The 26,489-nt window shown below is 34.0% G+C and overlaps 6 protein-coding genes across 7 annotated transcripts in view; 3 read left to right on the top strand and 3 right to left on the bottom strand.

The window, feature by feature from the left end:
* Positions 1-91: 91 nt before the first annotated feature.
* Positions 92-1,399, bottom strand: LOC129939865 (nucleoporin Nup37). The gene is made up of 4 exons (XM_056048042.1): positions 1,153-1,399; positions 866-1,070; positions 451-811; positions 92-385 (listed from the first exon to the last, which is right to left on the bottom strand). Exons 1-4 carry the CDS (start codon positions 1,294-1,296, stop codon positions 133-135), a joined length of 963 nt encoding a protein of 320 aa, XP_055904017.1. The 5' UTR covers positions 1,297-1,399; the 3' UTR covers positions 92-132.
* A 1,002-nt stretch (positions 1,400-2,401) lies between these two features.
* On the top strand, positions 2,402-4,058 carry LOC129941461 (eukaryotic translation initiation factor 3 subunit M). Its single transcript, XM_056050094.1, has 3 exons — positions 2,402-2,555; positions 2,714-2,893; positions 2,958-4,058. The coding sequence occupies exons 1-3, from the start codon at positions 2,511-2,513 to the stop codon at positions 3,894-3,896; spliced, it is 1,164 nt and encodes a 387-aa protein (XP_055906069.1). The 5' UTR covers positions 2,402-2,510; the 3' UTR covers positions 3,897-4,058.
* A 3,903-nt stretch (positions 4,059-7,961) lies between these two features.
* Positions 7,962-9,089, top strand: LOC129941404 (origin recognition complex subunit 6). Its single transcript, XM_056050027.1, has 3 exons — positions 7,962-8,138; positions 8,200-8,329; positions 8,391-9,089. The coding sequence occupies exons 1-3, from the start codon at positions 8,074-8,076 to the stop codon at positions 8,976-8,978; spliced, it is 783 nt and encodes a 260-aa protein (XP_055906002.1). The 5' UTR covers positions 7,962-8,073; the 3' UTR covers positions 8,979-9,089.
* A 3,497-nt stretch (positions 9,090-12,586) lies between these two features.
* LOC129938883 (stimulator of interferon genes protein homolog) lies at positions 12,587-14,331 on the bottom strand. Its single transcript, XM_056046700.1, has 5 exons — positions 14,168-14,331; positions 13,686-14,105; positions 13,438-13,574; positions 13,093-13,372; positions 12,587-13,033 (listed from the first exon to the last, which is right to left on the bottom strand). The coding sequence occupies exons 1-5, from the start codon at positions 14,190-14,192 to the stop codon at positions 12,945-12,947; spliced, it is 951 nt and encodes a 316-aa protein (XP_055902675.1). The 5' UTR covers positions 14,193-14,331; the 3' UTR covers positions 12,587-12,944.
* A 1,239-nt stretch (positions 14,332-15,570) lies between these two features.
* Positions 15,571-17,575, top strand: LOC129941866 (WASH complex subunit 1). Of its 2 annotated transcripts, none has more exons than XM_056050632.1 (2): positions 15,571-15,702; positions 15,768-17,575. In XM_056050632.1, the coding sequence occupies exon 2, from the start codon at positions 15,810-15,812 to the stop codon at positions 17,250-17,252; it is 1,443 nt and encodes a 480-aa protein (XP_055906607.1). In that variant the 5' UTR covers positions 15,571-15,702; positions 15,768-15,809; the 3' UTR covers positions 17,253-17,575. The 2 variants fall into 2 exon arrangements, with proteins under 2 accessions (XP_055906607.1, XP_055906608.1); XM_056050633.1 differs by having other exon boundaries at positions 15,682-15,698.
* A 4,405-nt stretch (positions 17,576-21,980) lies between these two features.
* LOC129953888 (uncharacterized) overlaps positions 21,981-26,489 on the bottom strand; it is a 73,805-nt gene continuing 69,296 nt past the window's right edge. The window contains exons 2-4 of the mRNA XM_056067416.1: positions 25,074-26,064; positions 24,861-25,006; positions 21,981-23,992 (exon numbers count right to left, since the gene is read on the bottom strand). Coding sequence (XP_055923391.1) covers positions 23,879-23,992; positions 24,861-25,006; positions 25,074-26,064 — 1,251 coding nt within the window. The 3' untranslated portion in view covers positions 21,981-23,878. The remainder of the gene's footprint in view (positions 23,993-24,860; positions 25,007-25,073; positions 26,065-26,489) is intronic.

The following is a 26,489-nucleotide window of genomic DNA, read 5'->3' as shown; positions in this document are numbered from 1 at the left end:
GTTCTAAGAAGCAATGTTTTATACAAATAAAGTCAGCCGAGGTATGAAAAAATTACTAAATACGTTTTAATTTATTATATAACAAAATTTTATTTATTTATTCATTTATCAAAACAGAGACTTTGAAGCTTATTACTTAATCTGTACCTTCCAGAAGCACAGCTTTCGATCATAGGCAGCGGCAACATATGGTAATCGATGGTGCCAAGACATTCCACCGAATAGTTTAAGAGACGCTTCGATCAGTGGAACTGTAGATTTGGCAGTGTAGACTTTCAGAGTTATGTCGGGACGTCCAATACTGGCGTAGACAACTTCACTGTTTGGCGAAAATTTCACAGTACGGCCTCCGTCTTCGTGGATTTGTTTAACATCTGCTGGGCCACTAAAAAAAATATTTTAGATATATAAGTTTCATGATTTTTGGAAAATATAAAAATTTGAACCTACCATGTCCTTCGAAGATCCCAGGTGATAACATCTCCTCCAGCGAGTGCTGTCACAAACAGACGATTGTGTAGTGACCAGTCGGCACTCATGAGAGGAACTTTTGGCGATTCTAAGGACATTATGGCCTGTTGTGATCGAACATTGTACAAATGGATGATTCCTTTCTTTTCGGCCACCAGCACTTTGCCGGGTTCGTCGGGATGCCAGCGCACTGACATACCCGCCGAAGATAGGCAGAAAGTTGTAACAGTTTCAAAACTATGGGCAGAACTCCAAATCTTACACGAATGGTCGTCACTCACAGAGGCAAGGAATTCTTCTTCAGGCTCCCAAGCCACATCGTTCACATAATTTGTGTGACCTATATGAAGAGATTTCAGTTAAAAACACAAATCTTTTGGTCTAATTTAATCACCTTTTAATATCTGTACGGTATCATTTTGATCCAGATCTGTTCGGAATATCCGTAGATTAAAATCTGCACCGGCGGCACACAAAGTAACAACCTTGGGCACAACGGCCAATGAAGTTTTTGGAGCGAAGGCTATGGCATGGCATCGTGATTCATGATAGATGTCTTTTAAACGCTCCCAGCCAAATGTTTCTGTGTCAGTTTCTTCCTATTTTCATGTCATACAAATAAATATTATACCATACATTATAAATATCAAATAAAATTATTAGTTTCTTCTATGAACTCACTGGAAACCGCAAAAGGCCAAGGATGATTTTCTTTGCAACAGCAACACAAACTAAATTAAATGCAAAATCATTGCCACATATTTCGAAGCCATAAATTTGTTCGGAAAAATTGACCACATGAGATGGATCAGTTTTAGTACGCATTTTTTTTATTGAAGTTTTTCAAGTTATGTTTTCAAAATTTTTAGAATTGGAAAAGTAAAGTTTTTGTTTAGCCGGGAGATGGATGTGTTTATGTTTGGTTAGGGTGAAATTTTGACATTTCAAAAAGTTCGATACTCGAAATTTCAGATATTGTGTGATTTCCGAAATCTACATTGAGGGTATAAACACAATGTGTAGTTAATCGGGGTACTAAAAGCGATGCTATCGAGTTTTTTTTATAAAAGGTTTTTTCAATAAAGGCGGGTAGATGTTGTGTTTAAATGTTGTATCATTTGTTGTGTGGAACGTAGCCCGTCCAGCTGGAACCACATGTCGTCTAAGTTCATAATGGTTAATTTTGGGCCATAATAAATTAGTTATCTTCGTTATATAGCGCTCCCTGTTGACATTGACGGCCTCACTAAATTCGTTTTCAAAAAAGTATGGACCAAACGGTAACTTTTTGAGGATGCATTATCATTTGGTGAACCTCGCGTGGGTTGGTGTCGTTCCATATATGTCAATTTTGATTCTTAACACAGCCATTCATCCAAAAATGCAACTCGTCGCTAAACATGATTTTTCGGCCAAAGTTGTTGTCCACTTCCAAGCGATTCGAAGCCCAGTCAGTAAACAAACGGCTTTGTCTATGGTCATGAACTTTGAGCTCCTGGGTTAGTTGGATCTTGTACGGGTGTAGTTCCAAACCCTGATGCAAAATTCGCCAAGTTGAAGTCTGCGAAAGGCCGAGTTCTTGTGCATGGTGAAGAATAGACTGCCTTAGGTTCTTCTGTACACTTTCACTGACCGCTGTGATTTTCTCGGCCGATCTGGCGTTGCTTAAACGTACAAGTGTTAGTTGATTATTTACTGAATCGGTCGTATCAAATTTGGCCAACAAAGTTCATCTTCTGACTTTTGAAAAATAAGAATTGCATTTTAGAAATTTTAATTTGTCCAGTATATTTACGGGATTAGATGCTTCTATTGTGTTCAGAAATTAATTCACATCACCCTTATTACCTTGTGTATGCACCTTCCATAAACATTTCACCATATTCAGAACTCTTCCCAAAACGAAACACATGAACCTCGAATTTACTCATCTCGTTCTCTCATTGACACCTCCTTTCCTTTTGAATTGTCAAAAAAAGCGACGTGTGCTGGTCAATCTTTTTGCAAGTAATTTTTTAAACAATTAACAAGAAAAAAACATGAATTCTGTCCCGGTTTTTATAGATTTATCTCTGGACGAACAGGTAAATCAATTTAAAGAATATATTCTACCATAAACGTGGAAATATGCCCAGTAAATTGTAAAGAAAACAGTTTTCTAGGTTATGTTTGTGCATCTCCAATTGAATTTATATTTGTATACCCCACTTTTTTGATTCCACTTTAATTCAAATCCGATTAGGTCCAAGAATTGCGAAAATATTTTAAGAAGCTCGGAGCTGAAATCTCTTCGGAAAAGTCATCCAAAGGCATTGAAGATGATTTGCATAAAATTATCGGAGTTTGCGACGTTTGTTTCAAGGATGGCGAACCATCCCAAATCGATGGAATTCTCAACAGTATTGTCTCCATAATGATTACCGTAAGTTCTTAATGTGCTACCTGATATATCAATAGTTTAATTTATACAAACAAATAATCTATAGATTTCGTTGGATCGGGGAGAAAACATCGTGTTGGCTTATTGCGAAAAGATGACGAAAGCCCCTGACGTACCACTGGCTAAAGTATGTCTTCAGTCGCTGTGGCGTTTGTTCAACAACCTGGACACAAGCTCACCACTCCGTTACCATGTCTACTACCATCTTGTGCAAGTAGCAAAGCAGTGCGACCAAGTTCTCGAGGTGTTCACCGGAGTCGATCAATTGAAGAGTCAATTTGCCAATTGCCCACCATCAAGTGAGCAGATGCAAAAGCTCTATCGACTCCTCCACGACGTCCTCAAGGACACCAACATTGAACTCTCGGCCAAGGTAATGATTGAACTCCTGGGAACCTACACCGCCGACAATGCTTGTGTTGCCCGTGAAGACGCCATGAAGTGCATCGTCACTGCTCTGGCCGATCCAAACACTTTCCTCTTGGACCCATTGCTCTCACTGAAACCAGTTCGTTTCCTCGAGGGTGATCTTATCCACGATCTTCTGTCCATCTTCGTTGTGGACAAACTTCCTTCATACATTCAATTCTACGAAAACCATAAGGAGTTCGTCACCTCCCAGGGCCTCAATCACGAACAAAACATGAAGAAGATGCGTCTGTTGACTTTCATGCAACTGGCCGAAAGCAACTCAGAAATGACCTTCGAACAATTGACCAAGGAACTGCAAATTCCCGTCGAAGAAGTCGAACCTTTCATCATTGAGGTTTTGAAGACAAAGTTGGTACGTGCTCGTTTGGATCAGGCCAACAAAAAAGTTCACATTTCCAGCACAATGCACAGGACATTCGGATTCTCACAGTGGGAACAGTTGCGCGATTTGTTGCAAGCGTGGAAAGAAAATTTGAATGTTGTCAAGGATGGTCTACAAAATGTTTCAGCTGCTCAACTCGAATTGGCGAAATCACAAAAACTTATCCATTAAACAAAATTTTAGTTGTGAATAGAAGATCAAACAAAAAAGAATCAACTACAAAAAAAAGGGTGTCATTTTATAAGAAAAAAAAAAGAATTTTTGTTTTGTATTTCAAGAAAATAACAATCTCTGTAACTTGGAAGAGAAAATAAAATTCTACATTTGAAGGAACATTTTGTTTTTCATTTGCAAACTTAGTTTGTAAAGCTCTTAAAATACAGTGAACTCTCTCACATCCGGACACCGATACGAGATTGTTTTGTATGCAAATATTTTTGAATATAGATAACGGTCAAGAAGTAGAGAGTAGGTCAGGAAGTAGAGAATATACAGTATCACTCCAGTTTAATATCTTTTTTTAAGCCCTCTCACTACTTTGGACAGATTATTATCAAGTCATCAAAAGCCTTTTGCCAACCGAAACGGTTTTTAAAAACCATTCCGATACAAAAATTAAGGTTTCCCAATTAGAGGTATCATTGACTTATTAAAAAAATCGATGATTTTCAACAGGAATCATTCGTATTTAATTCGTTTCGTTGTCAAGAGGAAGGTTGTCGTTAACAATGAATAAATCGCGGTCGTATGTCCCCAATAGCCTCACAAATTCCACCTTTAGCTCTTAAATCGAATGTAAAGCATAAACTTTAACGTTGTCCCAAAGAAAAAAGCATAGAGGAAATATATTATCTAGAGTCCCGACCGGTACCCGGCACAGTTTACACTGAAAAGGAACCAGAAGAATTATTTTTTCTTAAATTACTGCTTTCTTTTTTGAATTCAACGGATCACTTTTTTGAACGGCTGAGTTGACCTCCTAGTTTTTAGTCAAGAAAAATCTCCCTAACTTTCAAGTCAAGTGAACCTATGTCACAATGACAATTGATGACGTTTTTTAATTCAACTGAAAACTGAACTTTATTACTCCATGAATTTTATTTTCTACACAATTTCATTTAATCTTTTGTGTAAAAGGATTCCTTGTCAAAATGGAAGAGAAATATGTAATATTTCTCTATAATACAAAACACAAATCGTGGTGGATTTGTAGCTTGCCAGAGGAGTGTTTTGTAGACAATAATGTTTTTGATATTTTGTGTACAATGAACTGAAGGTAGAGGTTAGTGAAGTAAAGTTCCAAGTTTGAAGATTATGACAGTTCAAAAAGTAACTAGTTGGTTTGGTCAAAATATACGTTCAGATAATGCAGTTGACTGCAAATGAAGTCCTTTATGTTGTCTGAACCTGCACATTGTCTTCCAATTAAGGCAACTTTATTGGAAAGTTAGCGAAGAAAAATCTACCTAACTATCAAGTAAATACCACTTATGTCAAAATGACAGCTAATCATATTTTTTATTTTCAACTGAGAGCTGAACTTTATTAACCTATGATTTATTTGTTTACTACACATTTCTATTTGTTGTTTTATGTAAAAGGGTTCTTTATCAAATTGGAACAGGAATAAGTGATATTTCATTAAAATACAAAAAAAAACAGGTCGAGATGGAATTGCAGCTTGCCTGATAGGTGTTTTGTAGACATTTAAGTTCTCGGTAGATTTTGCACGGTCAACTGAAGGTAGAGCTTGGTGAAGTAAAGTTTCGAGTTTAAAATTTATGACACGTGCAAAACTAACTAGTTGCCTCGGTCTAAATTTACATTCAAAGAACGCAGTTGACTGAAAATGAAGTCCCTTATGTTCCCTGAACCTGCCGAATGTCTAGTTTTTACTTGTCAAAAGTCAAGAGAAGACATATTCCAAAATGACAGCTGCGCCCAAACACCGTCATATTCAAAATAAAACTTCTAATTGGAAACTATATAAACAATCAATACAAATAAATATCTTATTATAGTTATGATTATTGAAAGTGGGCTGTGGACGTAATGCATGAAGTGAAAAATTAAGCTTTAATCGCGAAAATATTGAATGTGTGTGAGACTACAAATAATACCTTGTTTTACTGCTACAAACAAATATGGAGAAACACATAAAGGAGAAATTGGTTTAGGCGAAATCTGCTATTAATATGACATTGAAACAATGCTTCATGAATAAGTGTTTAGCACATAGCGGCAAATTTAACCTCTTTGAAGCAGTAGCTGGGTAGGGTTTCAAGCAGCCATCAACAAGGAACCATGGTTTGATAAGGAATGTCGGCGGGCAGCCAAACAACAGGCGGCACTGCATAAAAGGACGAGAGCTGCCCATGAGCTCTATGAGCAGAAGAGGCGAGAGGAACACCGACTTTTCAAAAGGAAAAAGATAGGGCATGAGAAGCGTGCGGTCGAAGATGTTAAGAGGTTTAAGAGCAGGAATGAAGTTCTAAAGTTTTATGAACAGGTGAAACAAAATTAACAGGTACATAAACCTAGAACCGAAGGCTGCAAAGACGAAAGTGGAAACATCATAGTGGAATCGCAGTCGAAGGTGAGGATATGTATAACGGCGACGACGAACCGAGTTTCGCTGTCAAGCAAGATGATCCATTCAACATAGACGATTAAAGCCAACAATCCCGACCTGCCAATTCTGAGCAAAGAAGACTCTCTAAACAGCACCAACTATAGAGGCTTTAGCCTACTTAACATCGCTTACATAATCTTCTCTGCGTAATATGTGAACGTCTAAGGCGCATCGTCAACAACCTGATAGGTCCTTATCAGTGTGGTTTTAGACCAGGAAGGTCCTTAGTAGATCAAATATTCACATGACGGCAGATCCTGGAAAAAAAAACAATAACATCAAATCGGCACCCACCATCTTTTCATCGATTTCAAGGCCACATATGACAGCATCTACAGGGACGAGTTGTATAGAGCCATGTCTAGGTTTGGCATCCCTGCCAAACTCGTCCGTTTGTGCAGGATGACCTTGGATAATTAAAGGTTGGAAACAACTTAACAGAACCTTTCGATGTCAAAAAAGGTTTTAGGCAAGGCGATGCGCTGTCATGCGATTTTTTTACATCGTACTTGAAAAAATAGTGCACTGCTCATACACTAGAGGCACTATCTTTCAAAAGTCCGTCAAATTACTAGCATATGCTGATGACATTGACATAATCGGAAGAAATCAGTGTGATGTCAATAGGGCTTTTGTGAGTATTGAGGCAGAGGCCTCATAAATGGGTTTAACGAGGGCAAAACAAAGTACATGTTGTCGTCAAGGAAGGACTTCTTGCTTAACGTTTTTTAATAAATGATTGACGGGTCATAAAAGAAGTGGCCATAAAAGCGATATAGGATCAAAATAGTTGTTACCGAGAGGGGCAAGATCTTGCTGAGGATTGTCAAATTAATTTTAATTCAGAAATCGAGGATTTATCAGCTGCTAAAAACATCTCGTATAAAATCCTTTTTAAAGGTTGATGAGAAATGTGGAGCTGAATATTTTGCTGCAGCGTCTAAATCCTTGTACAGAACAACTTACAGCAGATTAAATCATAATCTTGCAGAGGATAACAACTTTAAGGCACCAGTTATAGCTATCATTGGTTTTCATCTTTAAAAACAAAGATTGCAATTTTTTTGACATGTCGTTTATAGCTATACCTAAAAATGTCTGTCATTGAAAAAAATTACCTGATTGAAATCCACCGGAAAATTTTTATTGACAGAAATCTGTCATTAGAATTGTTTGAATTTGGAACCCCAATCAGTGGAACGATTCGTTTCACTTTTGAACAGAAAAGTATCAGCTGTTCAGGAAAATGAATTTCCATCCGGATTACATTTTTAGAGAAAAATAAATGCTCAGCTACACTTTTTTTTCTCAAAAAAAATGTTTTGTGCGATTTCCGATCGATAAGCATGTATATGTATAAGTAAAAAGAGGACACTGTCCACATCTTGGTAAAATGCCCCATTCTCAGAGAAATCGCACAAAATTTATTCAGAAAAGACTTTTTATCGGAAGATCAAGTGATAAGATTGATTTAGGAAAAAGGACAAAGTTTCACCGTTCAAAAGGAATTCAAACAAATACCAAAATTTAGTATTCCTCAACGTCAACACATTCTTCGTAGCAACTTGGCATCACTTTTTCTTAACGTCACATCAATTTCGCGCTCAATTTGATTTTTAAATAAATTTGATATCAAATTAAGAATAAACAAAAATCTTATCAACTTACTCAAAGTTACTAAAAAATAATCAATTTAGGTTTTTCTCAGACATAATCATGGCTGAAATGATAGAACAACTTATACAAAAAATGGGTCTCATTGATGAGCCCAAAATTATGGGGTAAGTTGTATTTTATCCTTATCTATTCTCTTCTATAGCAAACCTTGAACCCAAAATATAGAAAAACCACAGAACTCCTTCGTTTGTTGGAACTGCGCTCCACCAACATTAATGCCTCGATAAATGAATATGGGAAAATTATCCTCTGTGTTGATTTGGCTGCTACATTCCATGGTATTCCCATCGATCAGGTAACTATTTGATAATTGTCTGGCCATGTAAAAAGTTCAGTATTCCTTTATTTGTGTTTAGGAAAATGCTCTCAAACTCTCCGGACTGCGAAAAACCCACTATGCCAATAATAAGAGAATGTTTGAAAAACTTCTCGATCTCAATAAACAAATAGGAGTCAATGAAATCTGCACTAAATTGGGTATAAATGAATTGGCCAAAAAAGCCACTGATTTGTTAGAATTGTATAAGAATATCGTTGAGAATGAAGCAAACGATATTGATATCACACATCCCCAATATCCAGCCATGGCCGTATATCAGGCTAGTAAATTAAATCAAAAACGTATTTCAAAAACGAAAATTATGACAATTAGTCATTTGCGTCCATCTCAATGGTCACAATTGGAACAGAGGTGGGATAAAATAATTGCTACACATTATACAGAGAAGAAAGATAAAAAAGTCAAGAGTCCAACCGCAGATACTGAGGTGGAAGAAAAGGCACAGAAATCAGTGGTTGCTATAAAACGTCCAAAGATGACTGAAGTTGAAGATTATGAAATATGGAAAAATCGAATGCTGGCTATGTCGCGTTTGGAATTGGCGCACAGAGAAGATAAAACTATCGATGATAAGGAAAACTTAAAAAGCGAGTTATCTACATAAATAGTTTGTTAGTCATAACTTTAGTTTTTAATTGTAAGATTTATTTATTATTTAAACAATACAAATTATAATTAGTAAAAAAACTTTTTAAATACAAATTTATTAAACTCAGAGTATTTATTTATTTAAATTTAAAAGATTGATGAATTAATTAAGAGTAATGGTAGATTAAGGGATTCAACATTAACTAAAAGATGGGCTTTTAGTTTAGTTAAGACAAAATAATAGATTGATTCTAAAGAAGATTTACATAAGCATTTTTGTAAGCGATAGCTTCAGTAACAAACCGGATAAGAACTTTCCAACTACACTCACCATTTAGAATTGAGTAACTCTCTTCTGTAAATAGAAAGCTTTTTCTAAAGTATAAATGTCGAATTTCTTGGAGTATTGGACACCTTGCTAGCAAGTGATAAAGGTTTTCGATTTGATTAAGGTTGCAAAGATTACAATTATGATTTATATCAACCCTATGAGGTCTGTAATTTAGCTCTAGCATTTCAGTTTGGATCTTAAATATTAAACTGAATTCTTTTCGAAAGTAATTAGATTCCGCCAAACAATGATTCACTTTGCTGAATATCGTTCTTGACATGGACTCTTTAGCACGGTTCAGAGAATTTTGAAATATTTTTTCGTCAATTGCTGAGATGCAGCCATAGAATTCATCCTTCAACGAACCAAAGTTATTCAAGGATAAATTCAACATTTGAACGGCGTGTAACAACGCTGAAGTGCAATCATGAGTACTTTTCTTTGAAGATTATTATCACATCTCTTTAAAAATTTGACAAAATTGGAGGTAGTCCAGATTCGATATATATTGCATACTTAGGTGTGTTTAAAGGGAATTTAAATACACGTTTGAAGAAATATTTCTGGATAACTTCAAAGTCTTCACATATGTACTTCGTAGCCATACACTTCATTAGCGTAACAGAATGAACTTTTAATTGTTGCATCAAATACTTTGAATTTTACCATCGTACATTTACATTTGTTATTAAAAAAAACTTGATCAAATGCAATTAATGGCTAATTTCGCAAACTGATGTTTTATCTTTTATATGAGGTCCGATGTTTAAATTGTGTGTTATTGTAAAACCTAAGTATTTAATTTGTTTAACTACCTCTATTCATTCACCATTAAAGTCCCAAGAACGGTAATTTCTTAAATTATGATTATGAGATCTAAAAACCATAATCTTCGACTTTGAAGTATTTATTTGAAGATCCCAAGAGTTACAATATTGGTTAAGTTTGTTGATTTGAAGTTGCAGAGTTACCGGATTGTCTAGAAGAATGACAAGGTTAATAAGTAAATAACCATAATATACAACCCCTGGAACGCTATCTCCAATGGTGTTAATAAAAAGTGAGAAGTGCAAAGGACGCAAAATGCAACCTTGCGGGACACCCACTTCTGTCTTAAATTGCTGCGAAGAGGTTGTACCATTAGAAACTACCGAAGTTTCTCATATATTCTTAAAAACACCTGCTAGTTTGAAAAGTAATAGTTTTCTATTTATAGTATCAAAGGCAGCTTTAAAAATTACAAAAAAGCATAAAAAACGTTTAGCGACATTAGTTAGAGTAAAAATTTGATCAACTGTAGATAGGTTTGCTCGAAACCCAGCGTGAAAACAACTTATTTTGTTGTTTGTTTCAACCCAAGGTAAAAGTCTAAGATATAGCATCTGAGTAAACAATTTTCGTAATGAATTGAGAACAGAGATACCTCTGTTGTTTTCGGGGAGATTAGGATTTCCTTTTTTATAGATCGTTAAAATGGATGACTCTTTAAAATTCTTTGGTATTTCTTCGTTGTTGAACACTCGGTTAAGTAAGAACAATAAACATATGTTCTAAAAATTGTGGCATTTTTCAAAAACTCGGCTTGGATGCCATCTAAACCCGAAGCCTTCTTGTTTTTCATTTTTTCTAAGTCAAAAAGTAGTTCTGGCATTGAGAACGTAGTGTCTAGTTCTTCGATGGAAATAAAAGGTAACGCAAAGCATTTGTAAGATTTGTTAGTATCTACTTTTGTAAGTTTTTCGAAATATTAGCCCATCATGTCGATACTGATTGGAACAACATTCAATCTCTTTCGGGTACCTAAAATTCTTTCAACAGCAGCTAAACGTCCCGTAAGGTGTTCATTTTGAGACCGCAAGAGCTGTATTTCGAAGGAAATAGCATATATGTCATCTTTAGTTGAAATATTTTTTAAATGTTCTGTGAGGCAGCCATCAACAATAGATTAATTTGTCATAAAGTGCTCATATTTGTGCTTTTATTGAGATTCCTTCTTCGTGGGGTAGATTTTTTGCTTGTAGGGGGCTTAGATGGAGATATTCCCCCAATTTTCGTTTCGATAGCATACACAATTTACGCAATTTTAATAATATGTAAAAAAGAAACCTTTCGTCTGAAATTAAACAAAATTATTTAGAGTGGTAAAAATTCAGAAACCGTCTTTCACGCTCTTTTATTAAAACATCCTGTGCAGATCGTTATAAACTAAAAAATGCATAATTTGGCAAGCAAAGTTCGCAAAACAAAGCTTTGCCTTCGTTAAGTTTTAATGTTTGAAAAAGAATCGAACCGTTGAGGTTGAAAATGTTGCTTTTAAATACTTTAGATTTAATTTTTTTATATGACACTTTATTCGCGATTTTCTAATAGAAGTTCACTGATTTAAAAAAATTTACTTTTAAGAGTAGGTAATGAAATTAGTGGAAATCTAAAATTTCGAAATTTGTAATGGACTGTACAGCGACGTAGACCTAGTCAGAAGGGTAAAAGTCCAATGACTAGGATGGCTGGGTCACGTAGAGCGCATGGAAACCAATGCTACGGCCGGAAACTGCTGCTAACAGTTTCATATGTTTATCAACTAAATCTTTCAACAATAGGATAAAACTTAATTTTTGTAAAACTTTAAATGGTTCAAAAAAACAGGTTTTCAAGGAATGTGAAATCGAGCACATCCAGAACTTTCATGGATTTTTATCATCCATAAAAATGACTATAAAGTAATCAATATGGGCTCCTGATTTACCTTCCTTTTTTTCGCTCGGCTTAGTCCTTTATGCCCAGTTAAGCAGTGCAAGCAAACTTAAAACAAAACCTTAAAGTGTGGGAGTAGCCGTTTGCCCGACATATTGCGTGCTACCGTGAATACATCTTAGCTTTTAATTTAATTTAACAATTGAATTTTTAAAATAGAATATTCAAATTTGCACATCCGGTAGACAAAAAATGTAAACAATTTTTGAAATAATCATATAAAAACGTCAGCGCTTTTGTCATGCTTTATACGAAATTTATGGTATTTGAAAAAAATAAGAATTGAATGAATGAAAACTATAAATACAACTAAGAACATATAAATAAACAACTAGGAAGAAAAAAATCTGGGTAATTGTGTGTATTTCGTTCCTAAAGCACAGATTTCCAAAAAACGAATATTTTGTACTTTTACTAAATGACAAAAAATCCAGTCTCTGGTTCTGCCATACTTTCTATTTTTACATCGGTTCAAATTATAAATTTATTTAAACTGCAATTTTAGAATGTTTACTGTAAAAATAAATAAATACAAAATGTTTTAATCACAAATAAATTTATTGAGAACTTTATCACAAGGGGCACACTGTAAAAATCATTTTTGATATCTCTTAATTCATGAAATTATATTCTAATTAAAACCAATATTCGCAAATCTTTTTTAAAACTATTTTAAAATATTCATTAAACTAAATTTCATATTGATATAAAAATATGCCTGCGGTCATGTTTAATTAATTAGCTTAGTTAATTAACAAAATTATTTAAAAATAGTAAAGATACATAAATATAATACATGAACAAAGAATTAAATACAAATATTTTATATAGCATCTTTTTGTGTTTATAAAATAGCTATGATGAGCTCAGTTTAAAAGGACTGTAAGTGTAAGATTGTTACTTCTTCCTGCTCGTGGCCCACATATTTTTAATATGTAAGCAAAGAACCTCCCCAACATCTTGTGGCCGTCCATCGGCTGTATAATCTGTTTTAGAAAATAAAAATGTATGTTGATAACGAAGACAGAAATAAAAATGTGTTTACCATTATAAAACACCAGTTCACATTGTTCCTGAGTAGCTGGCCATTTTTCTAGGATATTCTTCAAATATCTATAGAATTTTATCATGATTTCCTTCTGCATAGCTTTCATTTGCCAAGTACTCGTCAAATAGAAGTTCAATGCATCGAAATAGCTTAGCAGGGGTGTTGCACCTTCTACTGTAATATAATAGGGCTTCCCGTCGATTTCAATTCTATAAACATCGTTTGTAAATGGACGGGATACCCCAGCACGATCTCTTCTTACGCCTTCAAGTGGTCTCTTAAAAAGATATAAACAGGAATAATGCAAACAATAAGTTAAGCTCTATTTGTTTATAGTCTCACTCTTTCTTGCCGTTCCATTAAAGGGCTTTCAATAACGGGTCTAGTGTGCAATGAATTCGGAATGAGGATCATTAGGCGTTTAACTGCGAACTCAACGTCATGTATGGATTCATAGTTTTCAATTCGCTTCCTAATTCCTAGAATAAAATTTAACTAATTAAACTGACTCTGAATAACACAATACATATTTTTATTGTTCTTATCAAAAACAAACTATTTTTTAGTCGACTCTGTGAATCATTCATTACCATTTTGGTTGCCATGTTTTGGTAGGGTAAGATTTAGATAGCCATGGAAGTAGTTTGATGCCATTCCGGTAGCATAATCTAATCCACTATCAGATCTTATAAAGTCCGAATAGTCAAAAGCGGACTTGGTAATTTGAACAAATCGGAATATCCACCATATAGGAAGGAGATGAGACTGTTCTAGAAAGCCATCAAAAACTATCAAAGCACTTGAGTATTGCGTAGTCACTATCGCAACAACGATTGCCATCAAGCATAGAAATGATTGTTCGAATGTGAATCCATGATTGAAAATTGTTCGGATTTTTCTATTGAATGGATAGTGTTTGGCATATTTTAGGTATTCATGCAGAATCCTACCAAGCCTCCAAATAATCTCGGCCAGAATGAGGTTAACTGCGGCAAACGTTGCATTTTTGCCTGTACAAATATAGATTTCAATAGATTAGAGACCGCATCTCCACTCTTGTTTATTTAAATACCCCAGGTCATGGTTGGATTTATCATTAAAAAAAAATGAAAAAAAAAGGAACTAATAAGAATGAAAGAATTCAAGTTCAAGGAAACAATAAAATATACACATGATTTTTTATAAAAAAAAAGGTGATAGATAAACTAAACTCTAAAAAGAAAAACAAAAAGAATCGCATTGACGCATTGGGAACTGGCAACGACAATTGGAAAAATATTGCACTGGAATACAGACAAATGTTTAGCGGTGTTCGATACTCTTTCGAACAAGGGCTTGGGGTTTTCAATTGGAGCCTCCTAAAAATCAAGGAATCATGACACGGGTACCTAGTAAAAACTACGGAATTATTAAACATGGAACTGTAAAAACATAAATAAAGTAGTGACTTAGTTGAGATTTAAAAAAGAAAAATGTTTGCAGCCCCAACAGTCGCACATGAAATACCTTCAGCTTTACAAAAACATATACATCCATTTACTTTTCTTAAAAATAATCCGTTCTTATAATAAAATTGGAAAACTCTGTTCAATCCCTTATAGCCATCAATTGGCAACTGGGTCTAGTGTCTGGTCTTAGTTTTATTCATAGAATCGTTTCTCCCTACATACAGTGCCAAAAAAATGTATGTCACACCTTTCTTTCAATTGTCATTTACTTATGTGGTTTTCCATCGGTAAAATAAATACATTTTTTTTATCTAGATCTGTCAAAACGCAAATTTCTCGTTTTTGCTTTCCATGAAAAACAATGGGCAGATTCTGGCAACATAAAGGACTTCTTTGCAGTCAATTTCATTCTTTGAACCCAAATTTGGACCACAACAACTAGTTAGTTTTCCAAGTGTCATGAATTTCAAATTCAGAACTTTACTTCACAAACCTCTACTTCAAGTTCATAGTACAAAAAATGTCACAGTCATTATTGTCTACAAAACACTCCTCAGGCAAGCTACAAATCCATCACGGTTTTGTATTTTGTATTGTAGAGAAATATTACTTATTTCTTTTCCAATTTGACAAGGAATCCTTTTACACAAGAGATTAAATGGAATTGTGCAAAAAATATATAATTCATGACTTTTCAGTCAACTTTCCAATAAAGTTGCCTTAGTTGGAAGCCAATTTTTTGGACGCCAATCATATACTAGAAACGTGCCTTACTTTAAAGTCCCTTATGTCGCCTGAACCTGCCCAATTCCAATCTTGTCATGCACCAACACAAAAAAATCCATTTTTGACAGGAATCTGAGTTAACCATAGAAAAGGTCTTCATATCGTTTTTTTACGTACAGATGTTTTTTTCAGTTTATGACGCAGGTGACAGCTGGGCAATAGAAATTAAGCTTTTTTATATTTTTAAGTAATTGAGGTTACCAAACGAGCACATTTCTAAATATTTCATTGCAATAACTTGGACACATCTCTGGAAAATATAACCTTTCCATTCTTATCACAACAGTTTCCAATAATCTAACTAAAATGTCAAAATCAGCTGTTGCAGTTTCGTTCCAGTGTCGCTATTTCATATCAAATTATCCAATTGTGGGTGAGGTCGTCCATTCGAAACGAAAATAATTATATTATCCTAAAATATTTCTTTTTCTTTTTAAGAACAAAAACTAGCCAAAGCTTAGTTGAAAAAAAAGTCGAACGATGTACACCGTACCAGTAATTCCACCTGATTTACGACACGAAGAAACAATTATCCAAGCAGCTAATGCCTTAAATTGTTTACAATCGACAATAACAAACATTTTCGATCGCATTGACAAACGTATTTCGAAAAACAATGACAAAATCAACGATTTGAGTTCGCGTGTTGATATTGCATCAAAGAAAATTCAAAATCTCTCCGGCACAAATAAAGCCATTAAAATATTCTCGCCAGCAAAATTTCCTTCGTCGCATGTTTTCAGAGATATCGAGTTGACCTTCAATGGTGAAGAAGCAGCAGATTTAACATCTAATATCTTAAATGACCATGAAATAACAAGCCGTGTTGATATTGGCCCTGGCAACATTCAAGAAAAGCTGGTGTTCTTTCATTTTCGCAGTGCGAAAAACAAATCAACTGCCGCTGGAGTGTCCAGCCATCGTGGTCTTGGTGACATCCCCACCTACTGCAAGTCTATCAATTCTGTTTTGCTGTTTAGTACGGCAGAAAACGTTTACGGTGCTCGAAAGGTGGCCGACGATATGAGTCGCCATCTACGAAATAGACCTAAAGGCGCGAAGAAAGCGGAAGTTGGCACTAGTCGTAGTCTAATTATAGAGCCGGCCCCGATCTCGCTGAGTAATCGCCAGAAGGGTGCCGATAAAAGACAGCAAGGTCTTTTCTACACACCGACGATGAATAAGGCACCAACTATTGACTTGCCTGCCGATTTGCCCGACTTACCTGGCATAGCTGGTGATATTCAATTTGATTATGCCGAAACCAATCAAATCGCTCCCTCGTTGCTTTTCGAAACTTTTTTGGATATGCCTAAAGTGCCTGGAATTGTGGAAAAGAACGAAGCTAATAAAGAAACAAGTTCGGAGTTCAAAGCAGCTGAACCAACTAAAACGGTGATAACTTCTACATCTCCAATACCACCACCACCTCCGCCGCCACCGGCGGCTATGCCTGAACCTGAAGCAGTTAAATCAGTTGTGCCGCCACCTCCACCTCCTGCTCCACCTATGAATGTCCATCCTACAGATCAATCGAAACAAACTCTACCGTCACCAAAAGCAGCTCCTGAAGTTGACATTCGTTCAAATTTAATGGATGCCATCCGGAAAGCTGGTGGAGCTCAAGGAGGTCGGTTGCGGGCTGCTGCTGATGTCGCTCGACAAACGTCCACAGAACAGCTCAATACAGTTCCAGACAAACCTAAAGTCGTCTCTGGAGGAGATCTAATGGCTGACTTACACAATAAGCTGCTTATGCGTAGAAAAGGAATCTCTGGAGCTAAAGACGGCCGAGGAAATCCCACAGACGGTGGAGGTGTAATGAGTCGATTGTCCTCTTTAATTCCGCCTCCACCTGTTAAGAGTCAAAACTCTTCATCAGATGATGAAGATGCTGGCGATGATACAGATTGGGCCGATTAAAAAATAACCTACCTTTACTTGTATGTTTTTATTTGACTACAAAATCATAATATAAAGTTCAATTTGTATTTTTTAAGTCGCTCAAAATTTAAAAAAAATATTGTGCCTTTGTTTTTCAACAACAAAAAAGAAGAAGAAATGTAATATTAAAATCGAATAATGAATTTTTGAATATAGATCAGTTTGCTTAAATAGATATTTGGTTTAGATTGATTGAAAAACTAGATAAAATGTATACGTAACAGAATTAAAAACAATTATCATAGAACTATACGTACATAACTAAATAAACATGATATACAAATTATTTTCTATAAAACCTACTTTAAATGAAGTTTGATTTATATTTTTTACATGGTGTCTCTAGAGGACCTATAATCAATTGATTGGATATATAAGATGCGTCTTACTTTCGTGTAGCCTTGGACCAAACTCTGTAATTTGATTCTTAAGTTAAATATTTCGAGTTAGTGAAATAAGTAATCTGTTACTCAAAAATTGGAAATTGAAATACGAATTTTATTTACATATCTCGATAAATTTCCTTAAGAGTCGGACATTTTGTACGTGATAATTCTATATTCGTTGTTAAATACATTTGACCTTCGGAATTTCATTCGACATCAATTTACGGTTCTTATATCTATAGCTCGAGTGGATATCCGAAATCTGCTATTTAATTTTCCGATATCATTTTTTTTTTAATTTGTACATATTTATAAATAAATATGGAAACCAATAATTCAGATCGATAGGTCTCCGTTATTAAAACTTTTTCCTGTTTATATATCCATAGTCACATTTTTAACAAATAAATTTACTTACAATATTGACGTCTTGGTCAAAAGGTCACCATTGATAAACGTATCTTTGAGGTTGTTAAGGACTTCGTCTACTTAGGCTCCGCTATTAACGCAGAAAACAATACCACATACCATAACTCTTGCTAAACGTTGTTTCTTTGGGCTGTGAAAGCATTTATGTAGCAAAACCCTCTGTCGAGGGACCAAATTGTCGCTATGTAAGATCCTCGTCATCCAAGTCCTGCTATACGGTGCATGGACTACGACAAAAGTCGGGTCGTTTCAAGACTAAAGTTCTTAGCATGATCTACTGTCCCGTATGCATAGAAGATGGAGCAACGAGCTGTACGGACTGTACAGCGACGTAGACTTAGCCAGAAGGGTGAAAGTCCAACGGCTAAGATGGCTGGGTCAGAGCGCATGGAAACCAATGCCCCGGCCCTGAAAGTCTTCGAATCCACACCCACAGGACAGCGCAGTAGAGGAAGACCGCGGATCAGGTAGCACGCACAAGTGGAAAGTGACCTCATCCAACTTGAAGCGTGAAACTGGAGACATCTAGCTAGGGACCGATATAAATGAAGAAGTTTGTTGGGTGAGTAGAAAAAATCAATTTATTTTTGATATAGATTTGTCAAAACAGAAATTTCCTATTTTTGCATTTCATGGGCAAAATAAATTGATTTATTCTTGATTTAAGATCAAATCTGCAGATTTGAATTTTTCGACTGATTAAGCCCTATTTGCACTAATACTAATTCTAATATAAAATAATTTTTAGGTGGATATTTGACAGCTCTAACGACCTCGTAAACACTTACACAAGGATAAACAAAAAACAGTTCCAATTTTGTTCGATGCGCCACGATTTGTTTCGATGAAAATCTAAATTTACCCAAGGAAAACCCATAAATAATCAATAATAAACTAAACATTTGACGTACTGTTGAATTTGTTTTATTCGAAAACTGCAAGTGTCTTTACAACATTTCCTTTTGGTTCGAAGAATTTCGAAAATAAGATTTAAATCGTTCAAAAGGTTTTACTTTTAAATCGAATATCAAAGTTAGGCCCTTAACTTCGTTTAGTTTTTTTTTTTTTTTTTTAAGAAATGCCAGTTTGTTGCACCTTTTACATTTTCATACAAAAATTAGGTATAATTAAACTGATAATTTGGTTAATTTTTTATATTTTTTTAGGTTTAATAAATAAGTAATTTAAATTAAAGAAAAACATTAACAAACAAAAATTATTGATAATAATAAGAATAATGATTATCTATAGTTCAAATTAAATCCTGATGGCTACATCCGCTTCATAGGGTTCGCAAATAGGTTCGCTCGATGTTGTCTTGAAGATGAGTTTTATTTACTTTGATAATTTCCTTATAAAAATAAGTAGGGATTTCCAATTGCATCCAATGTGTTATAGGAGTAAATTATCAACGTCATCAAGCATTGCATTTTTTAATTTTACACCTAAAGGGAGTCTTTTTGGAGCCATGGAAGAAAAAAGTTTACCCTTCTTTGTGTTTTGTTTTGGAGTTAATGTGACGTGGTGCCCTATTTGCCAGCCAGTACTCACACATACCTACCTATCATAATCAAGTTTTATTCTGCCCACCACATTCATCAGCAACCAAACGAATCGTTTTAATGCCTTCCAAATTTGTAAAGCAAAGCTGGTGAGATACAGCAGATGCAATTTCATTTGATCTTTTGGGTCTGTTGTTTTCCGTCCAATAGTATAAAAAAAACATTTTCTTTGGTTAGAGATAGATGAGTGCGAATTACCAACAACGATACCAAAAATATACAGATATATCTGCCGACTATAGTAAGCTGCTTGGTCAAAAACTTTGGGTAGTATCATATTTTTCTGACAGTCGAAAGACATTATCAACAAATCTTCACTTTCCTCTCTTAAGAGGTCAAAAAATGTTTTTCCCCGCAACTTATGGATCCGAAGTTTTATCATTAGTTAAACCGTTTCTCCATCTTCTCTTTAAATTTTTAAAAGTTCCTTAGTTTGAAGACATGTAGAGCAGATATCTGATAAAACGGGTTTAAAACAATAATGCAATTCCAGGGTTTTATATTTTTTTTATAACATTAATTATGAGTTAATTCGTCTCTCTTAGCTTAGAGGTTTTGTGGTCACCACCACGTTTCTCGGAAAGAACTGATCCTATTTTGAAATGATTATTGCAAATATTTCTTACTTGACTGGCTGTAATTCCCAATAATATTTAAAAAAGACTTCTGGCAATCTTTAACGGCATGCTTTTGTTTTGTTCTGACAAAATATGTTACTGATAACTTTTTCCTTGGCCCATTCTTCAAATTTCGATCCGAACGTTAAGGCTTTTGAATGTTGCAATAGCTTAAAATAAAAGCATCCTTGAAAACTTTTGAGGGTATTGTATAAAACCCATTTGAAAAATGTAATGCATCTGCTGTTGTCAATTTTCCACATCTATAAGATCCACCTTTATGGTTGCATGTAGGCATTATTGATACATACTGAAGAAAATGATTAACATGCTTAATTTTGCCTTAAAAGCTTTTGATTACCGCTCTACTTTAGCTAGTTGAAGCTTCGTATTTTCTTTATTTGATTTTTGTTTTGCGTGGATATGCTGTAATATCAGGTGATTCGATTGATTCCATACTGACGTTTTATAAAATTGCATCCGCACTTAACAGCTTAACAGATCGAACTAAAAATAATTATTAAATCCATGCACAATAGTTTGACAGTAATCAATTTTCGCGCCAAAATTTGGAATACATTTGTTTTGATTGAACAAAAATTGAACTTACTCTGGAATAGAGCTACTTTGTTTCAAAATAGGAATAGAGTCGTTTTGATTCAAAAATGCCTACGGAATACGTTGTTTTTAATTCAAAAATGCCTACGGATAGGTATAAGTTGTTTTTGATTCTAACCCTAGTACTCAAAACAAAATATATTTGGAATAAGAAAACTTTTGGAAGTTTCAATTACACTAAAAGATTGATTTCAACAAAAAAAAAGAAAACTGCGTCGTTAACTTTATTTTCTAGAAAAGTCTAATACGTTGCTTTTGATTTAAGGAGACATAATTGCTAGTTAGTTTCCAATCTGAGATTATGGTTTAATGGCACTTATACATCGAAATTATCTAATTAGCTTAATCTTTGTAAACCGTGCAATAAAACGGTAAACTGTGGAAAGAGGGTGAATAATAGACTAAGTTTGAGAAATGAAGACGTCATTCAACATCTTGGTCAATGATAATTTTGTTTAAAAATGCTCTAAATGCTCCACAGTGTGCTAGAAATTACTTTTAGCCCTTATCCTTCTTCTAGTAGAGAATTTCACGATAAGAAATGTGGATTTACTCTAGGCGTGGTGGAGACGTTTTAGATTGGGAAGCTTATATGATAGCTAAGATAAGAATATGTAATATGAACCATATATGTTTATCTTAATCTGACCCATTTCTTTGCGTCATCTTGAAATCTTCAGATGCATTTTTTAGGGTGTAACTAACCCACCATATTAAAATCAACTTTGTTTGATCTGATCCGTTATCTCAGGTACTCAACTACAGAGTGTATGGTATCTCCACGTATACTAATCTGCCACGCTTCTGTAAATCCCCAAATCCGCTTGAAGTCTCCACTATTTAGCTATGCTTATGACCTCCGAACAGGGTATGCCAAGCTCAAATTTGTTCGCAACAAATGCTATTTTTTTAACGACTACTTATTTGGATGTCGAATAAAATGCTAAGTTTCGAACTACACGCATTCACAATTTTAAGAACATTTTGCTAATACAAAACTTTAATATTTAATAGAAATCCAAAAATGTATGTACTATATTTTCCAGTTATTTTGTTTGTCTAAGTGAAATCTTAATTTAAAAAGAAAAGACAAAGTAAATTTGCAAAAAAAATTCATACTTTTATTTATGTAAGTAACTTCGTCTCATAAATCGCATAAACAATATTTTTATTTTGTAAACTATGCTCTGCTTGTATAATTCATAATAATATAATTTTATATATAAAAAATCTTACTTCAACTTTTCTTTTTCTCTTAGTACAATGTTTTGTAGTTTATTTTTTTTAATAATATTTCAAAATTATCCTGAATTTCTGTGTTGTTTATATTTTATTTTTCTTCGTTAATAGTGGATATTAAATCAGGATATTTCATATGTATGTCTTATTGGTGTTATCTTAATACATTTTTCTTAATTTGTGTAACATTAAGGTAAATGTTTAATATACTATTTTGTGTTCTTATTATTAAATCTAAGCATTTTAAGTTTGATTATATATTTCTGTTCATATTGCAATCTGTAGGGTAATTTAAAACAATTAAAAGCAAATTAAACTTTCATTCGCATTTACTTCTTATTCTATTTTCGTTCTATGTAATGTATTTGAAATAACTATGAGGTAAAATAAAACCTTTTAACAATCAACAACAAGATTTAAATAAATCTTATGTATGTATGTACCTTTTTTTCTTTATAAATCAAAAGAATTTCATTATTTTCACCCCATGTTGTTAAAATCCGTCTATACTCATTAGAAAAGCTAAAGAGTCGTTAATTGAGTTTTTACAAATAAAGCAGAATTATTTTTTGCAGTGTTTCAAAAGACATTTGTTTAAATCAATTATGCATACATAGAAATTAATTTATGTATGCATGTTTGATCATCAACAAACATCAATAAAAATTTATATTTATGAACTTTTTATGGCCGAATAATATTACATCATATTATAAGAATTTTCTTCGTCAAGAAGATTATGTTATTGGACAAAAAAGACATTAACTGGCTTTTAATATGTATTAGCCTGTTGAAGTTTAACAATATTTTGTATTACTAACTTACCATCAAGGACAACGAATATAAGCAAAGTTTATATTCAAAACGTCCCATCAAAATATGTGTTCAATTTATTATCATAAAACTTCTCTCTTAAAAAATACCAATTTCAAGCTTATTTTCAAATCCGTTTTTTTGTATCTTGTTTGCATTATAAAAAAATACACTTCTGTATAAAATGTCCATATGTAGTAAACAAATTCCATACAAGAAGAAAAACAACAAATTAGTACAATGATATATATAATATATGTATGTAGTATGTATTTTTACTTATGAATAGCTTAGTTTTTAACATGATTTAATGTTTATTTGCTTATTATCATTTTCAAAATTTAATAAATTTGTGCAAAAAAAGAAAGACATAAGAATGTAAAATTCAAAACAACAAATATTGAAGTTATTTATGCTTTTTGTATTATATTTTATCAATTGATTTTATTATAAGGTTGTCTTGTATTTTTTTAACGCGCTGAGTTCGAGGGAGTTTTCAGAAATTACATTTTTCCTACTTAGTTTTTATTTTCAATTAGCTTTAACGGCTATCACAATGTCTGAGTTAAGCTTAGAATACTTTTTTGGACATAGTTATACGTTCACCGACCTATTTAATGTGAATTCACTATCCACCAGTTGGTCAGGTTCAGGTAACTAATCCGAAATTAATAAAAAGTACTCTGAAATAAGCCTTAATATTTTTTTTTTCAAAGCTGCAGGCACTCGTTATTCTTTTGATTTTTAATTTCTCAGCGCGTTATAATTTTTATTTTTAAATTTAGATGAAAAAAAAATAATAAAAGTTTAACAGTTCTTTATATAATTCCTTAGTTTGCACATACAGTCAAAATTTAGTAAAATAAAAAAATATAAAATAAAAGTGGTACATCTCTTTAGCAAAAAAAAAAAATGGTTGTCAAAAAATATATAATTCAATTTTATATTTGTGACTTCAATCGTGGTCGGGGTAGATCACCAAAAACTGCATCTCCATGAACACTTTTAGCAAGAGCCTTGATGCTAGCTGCAATGTCAACATTATCTTCGAGAATCTGCAAAAAACAAAAATGATTTGTTTAAGCTCAAAAAATATCAAACGAAACATAAAAGAGAAAAAGATTTGGACTTGAGTTCCATTAAGAATAAACTAGTTATTTAATGTAATGTGAGCGTGAAGAATAATCTTGAGAGCCATTTTTAATGCATGGTTTAAGATACTTTAGTTTAACCGTTAAGGAACTATAATCAAGACCCAAATAATGTTCCTCAGTTAAAGAAACCCGTGTTGGGCGCCCTTGTCAACGCGTGCTATTTCTGAAGTTACTAAACGTACAAATCGTTTGATGCATTGCAATTAAAAGCTCTTTACATTTAAAGCTTTGAATTTATTTACAAATCTTGTTGGTGGTATTTACAGAAATATGTTTGTTAAGAGCGAAGAAGTTAACTAAAAGGTTCACTCACTATAGGGCAATTTGTAGTAAAATTGGATGCATTTATTCAATCTTAAATTTGAATTCTTAGATTTTATTTCTAGTTAATAAATTAGGTGGCATAACAGTCAGTTGAGAACTAGGGCTTAGTGACTTACAACTCTCAACCATTCCTGTGTGCGAGTAATGTTGCCAGCAATGGATAGTACCTACTGTTTTAACCCGGCTTATTTGAGAAAGCACTTTTCATGACAAGAATTACTCTTGGAGAATTTGTCAATTCCTCGCAAGAGGCAGACCCGTGAAAAAATTTCAAATGGCACAAGCAGGGTTTGAACCCAAGACGTCTGGCATGACATTTCAACGCATTAACCATCACGCCACGGGTATTACTTCTAGTTTCTAATGCAATTCAAAAATAAAGAAATATTTAAAAGATGTATCAATAGTAATTTTTAAGAAACAAATCATTTCGATTTATACTTACATCGTCGTCTGAATCAGCAATTAGAGTTCCTTCGTTTACAGAATTTGCTATGGCTATAGGAAGACTTCTAGCAAAGTCCCTCATATTTTGCTTTTTAGCATGACTTCCTGGTATCGGAATGGAAGCTTCTAATTCAGCCAACGCATCTAAAACATACAAAAATACATACATTAAAATTGGCTTTAAAAAATATATATATTCAATCAAAAATACCTTCAGCATCTTCAGCACTCTCTTCGACATCTGACATATTTTGAGTAATGGAAGATCTTGGTGCCATCGAATAGCTCTCTACTCCTTCCAATTCAAACAAACAATCACCATCTGCATCCATACCAGCAGCACCGCTGGCAATCGAGCTTGATGAATTTATATAAAACATTCCATTTCCAATGGAAGAACGATGACCACCAACAATACTGCTTAGACCAATGGAAGTTTGTTGTTGCCTGTTGAATGTTGGACTATTTCCGACACTCATCGGGGTGCTTTCGGGTGTCGCTGGTGGTGTATCGAAGCTTGTAACCTTTTTATTGTTGAACGAAAAAACACTCTGTGCAGACGATGCCTGAGTATTACTGTCCATGGCACTTAACGAAGAATTATTATTATTATTATTAGATGTTGCTACCCCACTTCTTGCGATTTCGATTTTAGTGGGGGTGGTAATGGTGGGCGTGGTTGGGACACTGTTTGCACCAGTTCCCATGGCATCGATCAATTGTTCAGGTACTTGGTTAACTAGACTAACTAATATTTGATATTCTTGTTCAGACTTTTCACGAAAGCTCTTTAAAAGAGCAAATTGCTGTTCCGTATATCGATGTATACGTTCGTCCGTATCGGCGATTTCCTTTTGTAGCCTCGATTGTAAATTCTGTGTTAGAGATCTTAGTCGATTATTGGCCTTATTGCTTCTTATGTGAAAGGGATTATCGTCGACGTGTTGTTGAATTTGTTGGTGATTCATTATAAGAATACCAAAGGTTTCAGAAAATGACTTATCTACCTTGCGCTGTACCAGCTCGTCGTGGCTCATTAATAGATTGGAATTGAGCAGATAAATTGCGTCTGAGGTATGCTTAGCACATATAGCTGTATTGCAATTGATGCAAATATTAAGAATCCACGAGTTGCACGGTAACATGCAAATTAGGTCACGTTGATGGATGGTTACTGAGAGTTCCGAAACCGGTCCTATGGCCTAAAAAAAAAACACAAAATAAATATAACTTTCTTTTAAAAAACATTATTGATTAGTTTTATGTTTATTACACTAAATTATGATAAGATTAGACAGTGTTTGAAAGTTCAAGCAAGCACATATTGTATACAAGTGTAAGCACTTGATGTGAAATCATCACACCGGCAATATGGTGTTTTTAGGCCTTGGAAACAATACCACCAGACATTATGGACTTTGATAAGCGAAATAGGGTTGTTTTGTTCAAGTAGCTTTCTAAAGGCTGCTTGCAAATAAAATCATATCGGACTATCAATCAATCATAAATATGTAGGTATGTGCATATATTGATACGTCAATAAATATTGTATGTAAATTGATATAAACTTAGATTAAATATTGATGATAAGATGATGATGATAAGAAACCCCTTTCAGTTGGCCAAT

This window comes from Eupeodes corollae, chromosome 1 (assembly GCF_945859685.1).
Source record: "Eupeodes corollae chromosome 1, idEupCoro1.1, whole genome shotgun sequence".
Taxonomy (NCBI): Eukaryota; Metazoa; Arthropoda; class Insecta; order Diptera; family Syrphidae; genus Eupeodes; species Eupeodes corollae.
The sequence above is the reverse complement of the archived record's forward strand: the minus strand, read 5'-3'. Positions and strand labels throughout refer to the sequence as shown.

Coding starts and splice junctions, on each gene's coding strand:
- LOC129941461 (XM_056050094.1), top strand. CDS start 2,511: ATGAATTCTGTCCCGGTTTTTATAGATTTATCTCTGGACGAACAG. Junction 2,556..2,713: donor ATTTATCTCTGGACGAACAG/GTAAATCAATTT, acceptor AAATCCGATTAG/GTCCAAGAATTGCGAAAATA. Junction 2,894..2,957: donor TTGTCTCCATAATGATTACC/GTAAGTTCTTAA, acceptor AATAATCTATAG/ATTTCGTTGGATCGGGGAGA.
- LOC129939865 (XM_056048042.1), bottom strand. CDS start 1,296: ATGCGTACTAAAACTGATCCATCTCATGTGGTCAATTTTTCCGAACAA. Junction 812..865: donor TACCGTACAGATATTAAAAG/GTGATTAAATTA, acceptor CTCTTCATATAG/GTCACACAAATTATGTGAAC. Junction 386..450: donor TGGGATCTTCGAAGGACATG/GTAGGTTCAAAT, acceptor TATTTTTTTTAG/TGGCCCAGCAGATGTTAAAC.
- LOC129938883 (XM_056046700.1), bottom strand. CDS start 14,192: ATGATAAATCCAACCATGACCTGGG. Junction 14,106..14,167: donor AAATCCAACCATGACCTGGG/GTATTTAAATAA, acceptor ATATTTGTACAG/GCAAAAATGCAACGTTTGCC. Junction 13,373..13,437: donor TAATGGAACGGCAAGAAAGA/GTGAGACTATAA, acceptor TATCTTTTTAAG/AGACCACTTGAAGGCGTAAG.
- LOC129941404 (XM_056050027.1), top strand. CDS start 8,074: ATGGCTGAAATGATAGAACAACTTATACAAAAAATGGGTCTCATTGAT. Junction 8,139..8,199: donor GATGAGCCCAAAATTATGGG/GTAAGTTGTATT, acceptor CCCAAAATATAG/AAAAACCACAGAACTCCTTC. Junction 8,330..8,390: donor ATGGTATTCCCATCGATCAG/GTAACTATTTGA, acceptor ATTTGTGTTTAG/GAAAATGCTCTCAAACTCTC.
- LOC129941866 (XM_056050632.1), top strand. CDS start 15,810: ATGTACACCGTACCAGTAATTCCACCTGATTTACGACACGAAGAAACA.